Raw genomic sequence first — 12,850 nt, forward strand, 5'->3', positions numbered from 1 at the left:
TGGTCCTTACTGACAAAAGGGGGAGATTCATATGAGTTGATAGTCTTCAAGCAGGTCCATATGGGTGGTTGCTATTTTTGTTGCTAAGTGGTTACAACTCTCGTTTTTGATACATTTGGTTCTTTGGGTTGCAACACTTAAACTTGATGGTCGTCTGCTACCTTGTCTGCCACTCTGTGATGCGATGATAAATTCCACATGAAGTCATTCCGCAGACATCCATTTTTCATTGTGCATGTCATTATCTTTGTTATATCCTTATATGCATGATGAATTGTCTTCATATGTTGAAGAGGATCTCCACAAGTAAAACCCGCCATGTGCATTTGCATTCAAGAGCAAACTACTTATATGCACATCTTTAGGGGAGCCGTTTTTCTACTTATGAAGACAATGCCTTAAATCTCTAAATTTTCACATACTTTTATCCCCGTTGAAAACTTCAACCAGTTTGTCATCAATCACCAAAAAGGGGGAGATTGTAAGTGCATCTAGTGCCACCCTAGTTGGTTTTGGAGTATTGACGACAAACTTGGTTGAGGGACTAATGTGTTTGTGAGAATTGCAGGATAACACGGGTAGTAGTCCCTCATTGATTCGGTTTACCTACCAGAGATGACCCCTAAAAATGTGTGAAGACATTGAAGATAATGGTGGTCTGTGAAGAGATTCACATTGAAGACTATGGCATGAGAAGACATCGCATGAAGACTATGGATTGCGAAGACATAGTTGTTTCGTAGTTTCCTTTTCTTTTTTGTTGAGTCATAGGAACCACCATACTATTAAGTGGGGCCCAAGTGAACAAAGTCAGAGTGACTGAAGTGATGCTCAACCAAATCCTATGTCTCCGACCGAAGACAATGAGAGCAAATCTTATCCAGAGCTGGATAAGTCAGCTTTACTTGTAGCCCAAGTCAAGCTGTCGCGTGTGTTTGAAATCTGACCGTTGGACACGTGTCAGTTCCTTAGTGACCCAGGTTCATTTCGAACAAATTAGGTCGGGTTGCCTCCTGGCTATAAATAGCCCACCCCTACACCATAAATTGGTGGCTGCTCAGAGTTAGTGCAGGCTTTTGTCGTTTGAGAGCAACCCACCTCCAAAGCTTTTGAGAGAGAAATCCTTGTGAGGACAAAGCCCTAAACACCCAGGCCAAAGAGTGTTAGGCATCACTGAAGTCTTTCTGTTTGCGTGATCTGAAGACTTGTTACACTTGAGGACTGTGAATCCTCCAATCGCTTAGGCATCATGTTCTGAGCATCCAAGAGTCATTGTCGATCGCCAGTGAACGAAGTCTGTGAAGGTTTGGAAGTCTCCCTTGAAGACTTACCAAAGTGATTGGGTGAGGACTGTGTGTCCTTAGCTCAAGGGGAATAAGGTGAAGATGCGGTCTTTTCAGTTGAATCTCAGCCTCCCTAACCAGACGTACAGTTGTCACAGCAACTGGAACTGGTCCAACAAATCCTTGTCCTCACCAAGCAACTGTTTCTATCCTTTACCTCTCTTTACTTACTGTTTGTCTTCGTGAAGTCATTGCCTGCTTGCATGATCTGATTGACTTCACTGTGTGAAGACTGTTGTTGTTTGGCTTCATACTATCTTCCATCCTGATCCATACTACCAGCTGCTGATAGTCTTCGTGCTTTCACTTTATTGCTTACTTGACTATGGCTTGTCTAGTGTAGTCTACCTTCCGCTGCATATCAATAGGTTCATTTCTACTGTTTGTCTTCAAAGCCCCCATGTTTTGAAGACTTCCATAAAAATCGCCTATTCACCCCCTTCTAGTCGATAACTAGCACTTTCAAGTAGGAAGTCCACGACAGCTGCCACCCGACAAAGTGCCTTTCATCGTTAATGTCAACATGGCGCTGCTACTTTTCTCATAGTGTTCATCGGCGCAGCTTGTCCAGACACGAACAATGGGCATGGAGCAGATGGGTGCCCACACGCTATTCACAGGTATGCCAAAAGCGGGAGAGCCTATGTACGACGACATGGACAGGAAGATGTTCGAGATCATCCATGAGGGAGGTGAAGGAGGAGGTTGCTATGAGGACGGTCAGGTGAATGACTAGGAGCCCACCCAGTCTGGCACCTACACATAGCCGGGCACGTAGCAGGGCTACACCTAGTCCAGCGCCTATATCCAGTTGAGCACGCAACACGACTACACCCAGTCTGACACCTACACCCAGCTGGGTGCGGACACATAGTGGCAGAAGGAGGAGGACGACGAGGACGATGATCCGGATGATTTCGCTGGTGATCCAAAGAAGATGGGTAGAGGAGAAAGCTTCAATATGTAGGAGGATGAGCTGTTGTGCGATGCATGTTTGACCACTAGCCTTGATCCGATCCATGGCACGGAGCAAAAGTGCACAACTTTTTGGGCCAACATTCACACTTTGTTTCATGAACACACGCATTTGGCTCCCTACTCCGACGCAGTCATCCACAACTGTGAAATAAAGTCCCTCAACCATCGATGGTACACCAGCCAAGAGGCCTTGTCATAGTATTGCTGCCACTTGAGGCAACTCATCGCACGGTGGCCTAGTGGTGTGAAAGTCACCCAACAAGTAAGTTGTTAATATTGTACATCACTTGACGGATTTGCATTGTTTTGTTGATAATTTGTAGCTGGATATGTATGCATGATCTGATTGACTTCACTGTGTGAAGACTGTTGTTGTTTGGCTTCATACTATCTTCCATCTCGATCCATACTACCTAGCTGCTGATAGTCTTCATGCTTTCACTTCATTGCTTACTTGACCATGGCTTGTCTAGTGTAGTCTACCTTCCGCTACATATCAATAGGTTCATTTCTACTGTTTGTCTTCAAAGCCCCCGTGTTTTGAAGACTTTCATAAAATCGCCTATTCACCCCCCGCCCTCTAGTCGATAACTAGCACCTTCAATTGGTATCAAAGTAAGGTGCTCCCTTGTTCTGTGTGATTCGGTTTAACCACCTGAAGTTTTAGCTATGTTGACTACAGGGATAATCAAAGTCTCCGATGCGTGCCCTGTCTTCGATGGCACTGATTACCCCTACTGCAAGAATAAGATGCACATGCATCTTGAAGCCATTGATGTCGACCTCTGGTATGTCGTCAAGAACGGCCCCAAGGCCGGTGAAGGTGTCATCCCTGCTGATGTCAAGAAGTTCATTCAACTGGATTCTACTGCCAAGAATATCATCTGTGGTCATCTGACCAGAGGACAGTATGGTCGTGTGAGTGCTCTGAAAACTGCGAACCTAGTCTGGGACTGGCTCTCCAAGGTCAACGAAGGTGTCTCAACCCAGAGAGACTTAAGGATTAGTGTTCTTCACAACCTCTTCAACCGCTTCAAGAGAAATGACAATGAGAATGTTCAGCTGACGTTTGATCACCTCACTGACATCACAAATGAGCTTCATGCACTCGGCACCACTGAGGCGGTCTGGTCTTCACGGCGGCGCTCGAAGTACATCGTCCACGGTGTGTGTCTGTCGGCGGCGTACCTCGGCTCGTTCCGCTGCTCCTCCGTCAGCGACGAGCGGATGCGGGCGATCTCGACCCGCCGTGCAGCCCCTTCGGGCACCGGTGGCACCGGGACGCAGCCGGTGCTCAACTTCCACGCCCCCGGCACACGCATGTTCGGGGGAGCCGGATGGTCGGCCTTGGAGAGGAGGCGCGCCTCGTCCTCGTGGAGATGGCGCCGGCCGAAGCCGTTCGCCGCCGCGGCGTCGCCGGGGTACCACTCAGCCATTGCTCGTCGGCGGAAAGAGGGAGGGGGGGGGTGCTTCTGTGGTGAGATGAGGCGAGTTGTCGTGGTTGTGGCGTTCACCGGCGGGGAGGCCAACTTTTATAGCCGAAGCGAGGCGGTGAGAGCCTGCATGTCGGGCGACGCGTGGCGGGAGTGGGCGGGACGCGCGTTGATAGCGTCTTCACTGCGCCGCCCATGAGGCATCAATGGAGGCTGACCGGCGCGGCAACGCGACATCCTTGGCATTGATTCCCGCGGGAACCGAGGCGATGAGGACGACGAAGCGGCGTCTCGCTGACTCGGCTGACCTATCCGCATTTACGTCAAAACCGCTTTTCCCGGCGCCCCCAGCGCATCGAGTTCGGTCTGGGTCCACCAACACTAGTTTCAATTCAAACCAGCCAAAAACGTGCTTCTGGAAATATGACTGCCTATTTTTTTAGACACGAACGGCAAAAAAAAGGCCTGGGCTGTTGGGGCGCGGCTGGCCTAAACCCGAGTCCTCGATCTTCCTGATCCAACGGCTCTGTAGGCCTATGTCAACCCTGCCACGCTCGCACTATTTACCTGACAATGTTGTATATTGACCTATTTGCCCTTCTCTGGTCCTTTCAGATTTCACCCACCTTTTCCACTCTCGAAGCTTCAACCTCACACTAGCCAGCCCCAGACCCCAGAGCTTCAGCTCACTCCCACTATCTTCGTCCTCCTCTCAACCACCACCAACTCCCAAATCCCGCCGCGGAGCTCACAACATCCAAGAAACCACTCGCGGGCAGCTTGCCACCCCGCGGATCCAGGCCCCGCGATGGCCGCCTGGGCGGCGCTCCTGGCCGTCGTCCTGGCGCTGTCGTGCGCGCGGGAGCGGCGGCTGCTGGCGGCCGACGCGGCCGTGGGGGTCAACTGGGGCACCCTGTCGTCGCACCGCGCGCCGCCGGCGGTGGTGGTGGACCTCCTGCGCGCGAACCGGATCGGGAAGGTCAAGCTCTTCGACGCCGACGCCGGCGTGCTGCGCGCGCTCGCGCGCAGCGGCATCGAGGTCATGGTCGGCCTCACCAACGGCGAGCTCGCCGGCATCGCGGGGTCGCCGGCGGCCGCCGACGCCTGGGTCGCGCAGAACGTCTCGCGCTACGTCGGCCGCGGCGGCGGCGTCGACATCCGGTGAGTGAGTCCCGGCGCTTGGCTTGGCGATTTTTCTTGAGATCTCTCGCCGTGAAGCATTTTAGCATCAGTGATTATTATTATTTCGGGATTCCTGTTACTTGAGAGGGAAATGTAGAATTCATTATTTGAGGTTATTCTTTCTGTTGGAGAAATGGGGTCGTGGTATCTGTATGTAGCTCGAGTGGAAAAGGGAATCTGGTGCCGACTTGATTTAATTTGTTCGCATTTGCTCAGGAGCTGCTTAGTTCAATCGAAATGCTGATGTGTTGTTCTTGCTTTTAGCAAATATATTGCTTCAATCTGCAATTTGATGCCCGGCATTATATATTTGTTTCTACTTGTCAATGCTCAGTTCATTGTTTTCGTGGATAACTTGATAAGTAAGTCATTTCTTTCCAATAATAAGTAGGCATTCTCTTCATTTGTAATTTGTAGAGGCTTCTCTTGAAAATGTAGTACTCTCTTTTGTTCCTGAAATATTTGCTTTAGGGTACATTAACGGCAAAATCTGTTGTTTTTCTTGATTGATTATAATGTACGTTTGGACTTTAAGTCATTACTAAGGCTATACCCATAGCCTACTTGTTCCAACCCAAACGATTACTTTAGGTGCGCTGAATCACCTGCCATGAGTATTGCATATTTGATACTAATAAACATCAGCTGTAAACTATGAGTCAGTATCACAGATAAGATATTCTATATTTAAATCTATCAAAGTTTCAAAATCAGATAAGATATTCTATATTTAAAGATGAGGGTGGGTATGTTGTTGGAACTTGGAAGTACCTTTCAATACAAATGGTAACTCCATACTCAGTCAAGGTGGATTCTATATGTGTGTGGAAGGGTATACCCATATATGAGTAGTCAAAAATATGTCATGGATATCTTTTTAAGTCGCCGGGGTTGATGTGAGCCCTAGATTTAGTCTGATGACATGCTTGCTAATCGTCATTATCCTATTTGAAGACTATCCTTACTTTGTACTCCCTCCGTCCCATAATGTAGGATGTTTTTTCACACTAGTATAGTGTCAAAAAGCGTCTTACATTATGGGACAGAGGGAGTACATTACATTGAAAGATTAAATGAACAAGTGCAATACCACACTGTGATCAAATTCTGCTTTAGGCTATGTAATCCCGGGAACAATTGTACTCAGCTTTCTGTTAATAATCCCTGTCTGCTGCTAGCATGGCAACATCGAAAAAATTATCAGAAATTCTACTTGAGTGCCTTCAAGTAATTTAGATTGTCCAATTATTTCTGTCATTGGATACTCTTTGTTTTTCACTGATCACGGATTTGGATTCAGAAGATTTGCTAATTTAGGTTACAATAATGTTGCGCTAAGTTATGATGGTGTCGTAGATAAAAACTTGCATGTGTGATAGTCTCTGTGTTTTAATTTGCCAAATTTCATGTACAATAGTGAATAAGATCTTTGTAGTCCTTCCCCGCAAAAAAAAAGAAGATCTTTGTAGTCCTGGGTGACATCATTTATCCTTTTATCCATTTATGGGCACATGACTATTCGGTTTTTTACTATTCCATACTTGTTGACTGCGTCGAGAATTAATAATTTACAAATTTGATACAGGTATATTGCTGTGGGAAATGAGCCATTTCTGACAAGCTACCAGGGTCAATTTCTGTCATACGTTATTCCAGCAATGGCAAACATTCAGCAATCACTGGTGAAGGCTAATCTTGCTAGCTACGTGAAGCTAGTAGTCCCGTGCAACGCCGACGCATATGAGGGCGCCGTTCCGTCGCAAGGAGTGTTCAGGACTGAATTGACCCAGATAATGACCCAGCTCGCCGCTTATCTCAGTTCAAATGGAGCTCCGTTCGTGGTCAATATCTACCCATTCCTCAGTCTTTACCAGAATTCCGACTTCCCAGAAGATTATGCCTTCTTTGAGGGATCAACTCATCCACTTGTAGATGGCTCCAACGTGTACTACAATGCTTTCGACGGCAATTTCGACACGTTGATTTCTGCTCTGGGTAAACTCGGCTACGGGCAACTACCCATTGCAATTGGTGAGGTGGGTTGGCCGACTCAGGGAGCACCAAGTGCAAACTTGACTGCAGCAAGGGCATTCAACCAAGGGCTCATCAACCGTATCATGAGCAACAAAGGGACTCCCCTCCGCCCTGGTGTACCCCCAGCTGATGTCTATCTTTTTGGCCTTCTTGATGAGGAGCAGAAGAGTACCCTACCTGGAAACTTTGAGCGACACTGGGGGATCTTCTCTTTTGATGGGCAGGCCAAGTACCCGTTAAACCTTGGGTTAGGCAACCCGGTGCTGAAGAATGCTAAAGAGGTGCCCTATCTTCCGTCGCGGTGGTGCGTCGCGAACCCGGCTCAGAGCCTCGACAACGCGTCAACTCACCTGAAGCTTGCTTGCGACATGGCGGATTGCACCACCCTCTACTACGGAGGGTCGTGCAACGGCATCGGGGAGAAGGGCAACGTCTCCTTTGCTTTCAACAGCTACTACCAGATGCAGAAGCAGGATGCCAAGAGCTGTGATTTTGATGGGCATGGGCTGATAACTTTCCTTGATCCATCTATGGGTGAATGCCGCTTTCTTGTTGGCATCGATGATAGCAAGAGCTCTGCGGCTGCCTCTTGTGGCAATTGCTGTGGGGTCTTCTGTGGGGTGTCGATTTTCGCTTTGTGGTTGTTCATGTACCTTAGGATGATGAGCTCTGCCTGATGGTTGAAATGATCTATTGGGGCATGATAGGCGTGCCTTTGTGAAATACTACTAGCTTGTACGCTTGACTTCTAGATGACTAGATATGAATCCTAGATTATGAGCCCTAGATTATCGTAAGATTAGCGAAGAAGACAATTTTAGTCATATATGGAGATTAATTTATTGTTTAAATTTCTATCTGCCAGTAGTAATACTTGCTGCACTAGTTTAGATTAGAGGACAAGTGGTGAGTAGTTTTGATTTGATGTAGCACCTGAATGAAGTAGTCAGTCTGAAGGAGCCAAGGGATGTTTATTGCTGGAAAGTTATAGAGACCATTACATGCTCACAGAAGAGCAGGTAAGTATGAGTACAACATCATTCCCTCTGGATTATTTTTATTTTTATTTTTACTTCCGATGAACAAGCCTGGGCATCCTTTTTCAGCGTGCCGACGGCGGTGGAGCGGGCGGGCAGCAGTTGTCGCCGCAGCAGGCGTGGCCGCAGGTCCTCGTCGGATGCTCCACGATCCAGCAGCACTGGCACGCTGAAACGAAACGGAGCGCAAGGTGAAGCTCAGCCAAAAAAGAGAAGAAGCCATGAAGATGATGTGAGCATGCCAACGACATGACTGTCTAACTAACCAAGGTCGAAAAGAAAAAGGAGGGAAGAGCTGAACCCTGAACTCATGACTTACGCAGTGAAGCAGTGGTGGTTGTGATGAAGAGCGCAAGCAGAAGCAGCATGAGCCAGGACGCCAGGGCAAGGAGAGTGTTCCTCCTCATGCCTCCTGTTTTGTTTGCTGTGTTCCCCTCTTGATATGCTTCACGGTTCAGAGCTTTCAGGGGAGATCTACGTGTTTGCAACGCAAGGAGATGTGGTGGTAAGTATATATGCGTCCGTGTATGGCCTGGCTCGACTTGTGATAAGATGCCGCCCAGCCGCTTTGCTTGACTTGGACCGACTGATATGCCGACTGCCGCAGTGTATATGTTGGACTTGACATCGCAGCACATGTGGACCCCGGGTCGACTAGTCATGTTGTCTAAGAGCATGTACAGTCAGGCTCCGGGCGGCTGATTCTGATGTAATATCATGACCAAACGGTCTCCTCGAACCTGCCTTAGGTCAACTTCATCGCGCGATTCGAAACGGACGTCTGTTTTGTTTGAATTCTATTCGTTTGGGTAGGGTGATGGGGTCGTGTCATCCCTTTGTCCCATTCTGTCCGTCAAGGTCAAAAATATTCATATTTTCATTAAAACTAGTTTTACAATCTAAATATTTGTCTGAAAATTATAATAGTTTTACAACCAAATCGAAATTGTCTTAATTGAACATAAAATGGATCAATACATCTATTGGTTGTCAATGTGATCCCACACGTGCGCAACCAAGTCATTTTGAAGAATCAAATGAGTGTGTCAATCACGCATCTCATGGTGGAATTGGGCAAACTGTTCAAATGTGGCCGGGTCTTGGTGCAGTGGCTTAATATTTTCACCTTGATAATCAAATCCTTGGTCGAAGATACTCTCATCACACTCGTCCTCGACGATTATGTTGTGCATGATCACACAAGCAGTCATCACATCCCAAAGCTTCCTTTCATCCCATGACAGTGCAGGGTTTCGAACGATACCCCACCGGGATTGAAGCACACCAAAAGCACGTTCCACATCCTTTCTAACACTTTCTTGCATTTGGGCAAATCTCTTTCTCTTCCCACCTTGGGGTTTCGAGATTGTTTTCACAAAAGTTGACCACTGAGGATATATACCATCTGCTAGATAGTATCCCTTGTTGTACTGGTGGCCGTTGATCTCAAAGTTGACAGGTGGGGACTGGCCTTCTGCAAGCCTCGCGAAGACTGGAGAACGTTGCAGCACGTTGATATCATTGTGAGAACCTGCCATGCCGAAGAAAGAATGCCATATTCAAAGATCCTGCGATGCCACCGCTTCTAATATGACAGTGCACCCGTTGACATGCCCCTTGTACTGGCCCTGCCAAGCAAATGGACAGTTCTTCCACTCCCAGTGCATACAATCTATGCTGCCAAGCATGCCTGGAAAGCCTCTAGCTGCATTGGCCGCCAACAATCTCTCTGTATCAGTGGCAGTTGGCTGCCTCAAGTACTCTGGGCCAAACACCTCGATCACAACCTGGCAAAACTTATACATTGACATCAGACATGTTATCTCACTCATATGCACATACTCATCCACCAGATCGCCTGGAATTTCATATGCAAGCATGCGGATGGCCGCGGTGCATTTCTGGTAAGAGGAGAATCCAAGCTTGCCAAGGGCATCCGTCTTGCACTCGAAGTATGGGTCATGAGCAACCACTCCCTCTCGGATACGATTGAATACATGCCTTGCCATTCGAAAACGGCGACGGAATTTATCCGTCTTGAAGAGCGGGGTGTTGGCAAAGTAATCGGCATAGAGTAGGGCGTGGCCTCTCTCCCTGTTGCGGTTCAGGTTGGGAGCACGGCCAGGGACTGGCCCCCTGTACCGAGGAAGCTGCCGTTGAATGTGGTCGTGAACGACCAGTGCAGCCACCACAAGATCTTCATCATCCGACGATGAATCATCCGATGAACAAAGGAAGTGATGGAAGAAAAACTCGTCTCCACTGTCCATACCTTTGTGGGAAAAATGCCGAACACCTTGCGGTCGTGGTGGCGAAGAGGCCGCGATGATCACCTCGACGCAGCAGGGGTGGTTGCTGGTCGGCTACTAGCCGCTCTGGAGCTCTCGTCGGAAGCTGCCGAGGCCGCCGTGGTATGTCGTCGGCGGTCGTCTCCCCTTTGCGACCGGCAAAGACGGCAACGGCCAAACCTCCGATCGACGGCCAAAACTACGGCCAAAGCACGGGCATTGTCGTGGTTCTAAGTCTGACAGTAGAATGGGGGGGGGGGTAGGAATGTAGAGGCAAGATCCTAGCTATGAAGGAGTTGTACACGCGAGTTTTACGAGTTCAGGCCCTTCTCGGAGGAAGTAACTGCCCTACGTCTCGGAGCCCAGAGGCGATCGACTGGATTATATGTGTGTGAGTTACAGGGGGTGCGAACCCTTGTCCTAGAGGAGAGGGGTGGCTTATATAGAGTGCGCCAGGACCCCAGCTCCCCTCTGTTACACAGGGTTCAATGTTCATAAAGAGAGAGCGTTACAGGTAACGTCTGTAATAAAGTGCTACAAATGATTATTAAATATACGAATAAATGCCTGACCGTTGCTGTGCAGAACGGCTTTAGGTCTTCTTGTACGTCGAGTGGTCTTTTACATGGTCGAGTGGTTGAATAGTCGAGTGACTCGAAGAAGAAGTAGTCTCCGAGTGAATGGTGGGTCGTGTGGATTGCACTCGACGCCTTTATTGGGTCCACCTTGTTTACTCTTGAACTTCTTTGCTTCTAAGACAAGGACCTTAGGTAGGACGTATAGGTCAGGCCTATTACCCTACCCCAGGTCTATGTCCTCATCATTAGCCCCCGAATGGATTGAGGCCCGAGTGAAAAGAAGGTTGAAGTTGATCTTGCCTTGACTCTTGCCTTTCTCAAGAATTCATCTCTGAATGGAGGCCAGTGTTGGAACTTTCGGCTTCGTTTCAGCCGCCTTGATCGATTCAGCAATTACCGATTGGTTTTTATAACGTCGCTTGTCGAGTGTCATCTTTGATGCGAAATCTTTGGCGTAATCAGTTGCCGAGGATCCCAGATTTTGCGGGATTCGAAATTTCGGTAGGAGCGCGCCAGACGGAACGTGCCGTGGTAAGCGGAGTGGATAGACAGGGCGTTTCGATTTCCGCGCCACCTTTTTCGCCACGCATCCCGTGCGTGACTGTTTGAGAGATTTGACAGGATCGCCCGGACCCACTCGTCAGCCACTCGGAAGTGGGCCTTTAAAAGCGGCGAGACCGAGGCATCCGCACTGTGCGTGCCCATTCTCCTTCTTCTTCCTCTTGCTCCTTCACCCCATCCGGATTCTCCACTCTCGACGCCACCGCTCCGCCGCCATGGGGAAGGAGAGAACGGCGGCGCTGGAACGCGCGAAGAAGGCGACGGTGGCAGCGAAAAGCAGGAAGACGAATCGGGGGTCTTTATCGCGCTCGGGGCTGCCGTCGGGTTGGATCCAGGGAGATTGGATCCGATCTTCGCTTCAACAGGAGGACTTGGACGATATGGTCGAGCTAGGGCTGATCGTCCACGAGTCTGTGCGGCTGCCGGAGGGGGAAACGGAACCGCAACCGCGACCGGGTGAGTGTGTTCTGCTCGCCACCCATGTCGACCGCGGCTTCTCGCTTCCTCCACACCCCTTCTTTCGGGGTTTCTTGAATTTCTTTGGGGCCCAACTCCATCATTTTACTCCCAACACCATCACGTATCTTGCCGCGTTCGTATCCATGTGCGAGAATTTCCTGGGGTGTCGACCGCACTGGGGTCTTTTCAAGCACATCTTTACCATCCGCTCCCAAATAGTGAAGAAAGCGAACTCGAACGACGAGAAAACCCATGTTATCCAGATGTGTGGGGGTCTGGGTATTCAGAAGAGGAAAAGAAGTTCTTTTCCCTCGATGACTCTTCCGGAGTCGGTCAGGGGTTGGCAGTCGACCTGGTTCTACTGCCAGTACATCGTGACGCCAGGCCAGTCGACTGGACTTCCCCCTTTCTCTTTTGATCGTGTTCAACCTCCATCTTCGTTGAAAGTGACTGCCGCGGAGAAGGCGGAGACAGACATGCTCGTCGAGAGAGTGGTTCAGTTGATCAACCAAGGTGTCACTGGCATGGATCTACTAGAGGTGTTCCTCAGTCGGCGCATCCAACCACTCCAAGCTCGTGACCACTCCATGTGGATGTACTCCGGGGCTGGTGATACCGCTCGGGTTCATCCGGAGGAGGTGGAGGCCAAAACAGTGGCCGAGTGGTTGAGGGGTATCACCGGGAACAAGGACAACCCCAGGGGCACCAGGAGAGTCAACCCTTTCAGCGACAGAAACCAACCAGACAAGGTTTGGCCATTTCAACTGAGCTTTTAGATGTGTTTTCCGACTGTTTGTCCGACTGACTTATAGTCGGCTCCTTGTCTTGTAGATTTACACGGAGATGTATTCAATGCCCAATGGTGAACAAGCTCTGGAGCAAGACCAAGAGGGCGAGGACAGTGCGGAGGAGAGCGGCGAGTGGGAGTCACCAGCCGACGATGATGAAGATGAGAGC

At 49.2% G+C, this 12,850-nt stretch overlaps 2 protein-coding genes across 2 annotated transcripts; one reads left to right on the forward strand and one right to left on the reverse strand.

Moving 5' to 3' along the window:
* Positions 1–4,394: 4,394 nt before the first annotated feature.
* LOC125509028 (glucan endo-1,3-beta-glucosidase 5) lies at positions 4,395–7,827 on the forward strand. Its single transcript, XM_048673872.1, has 2 exons — positions 4,395–4,915; positions 6,522–7,827. The coding sequence occupies exons 1-2, from the start codon at positions 4,563–4,565 to the stop codon at positions 7,645–7,647; spliced, it is 1,479 nt and encodes a 492-aa protein (XP_048529829.1). The 5' UTR covers positions 4,395–4,562; the 3' UTR covers positions 7,648–7,827.
* A 95-nt stretch (positions 7,828–7,922) lies between these two features.
* LOC125509029 lies at positions 7,923–8,694 on the reverse strand. The gene is made up of 2 exons (XM_048673873.1): positions 8,327–8,694; positions 7,923–8,176 (listed from the first exon to the last, which is right to left on the reverse strand). The coding sequence occupies exons 1-2, from the start codon at positions 8,682–8,684 to the stop codon at positions 8,073–8,075; spliced, it is 462 nt and encodes a 153-aa protein (XP_048529830.1). The 5' UTR covers positions 8,685–8,694; the 3' UTR covers positions 7,923–8,072.
* Positions 8,695–12,850: the final 4,156 nt, after the last annotated feature.

The sequence above is a fragment of the Triticum urartu genome, chromosome 5, assembly GCF_003073215.2.
Source record: "Triticum urartu cultivar G1812 chromosome 5, Tu2.1, whole genome shotgun sequence".
In the NCBI taxonomy this organism is placed as follows: Eukaryota; Viridiplantae; Streptophyta; class Magnoliopsida; order Poales; family Poaceae; genus Triticum; species Triticum urartu.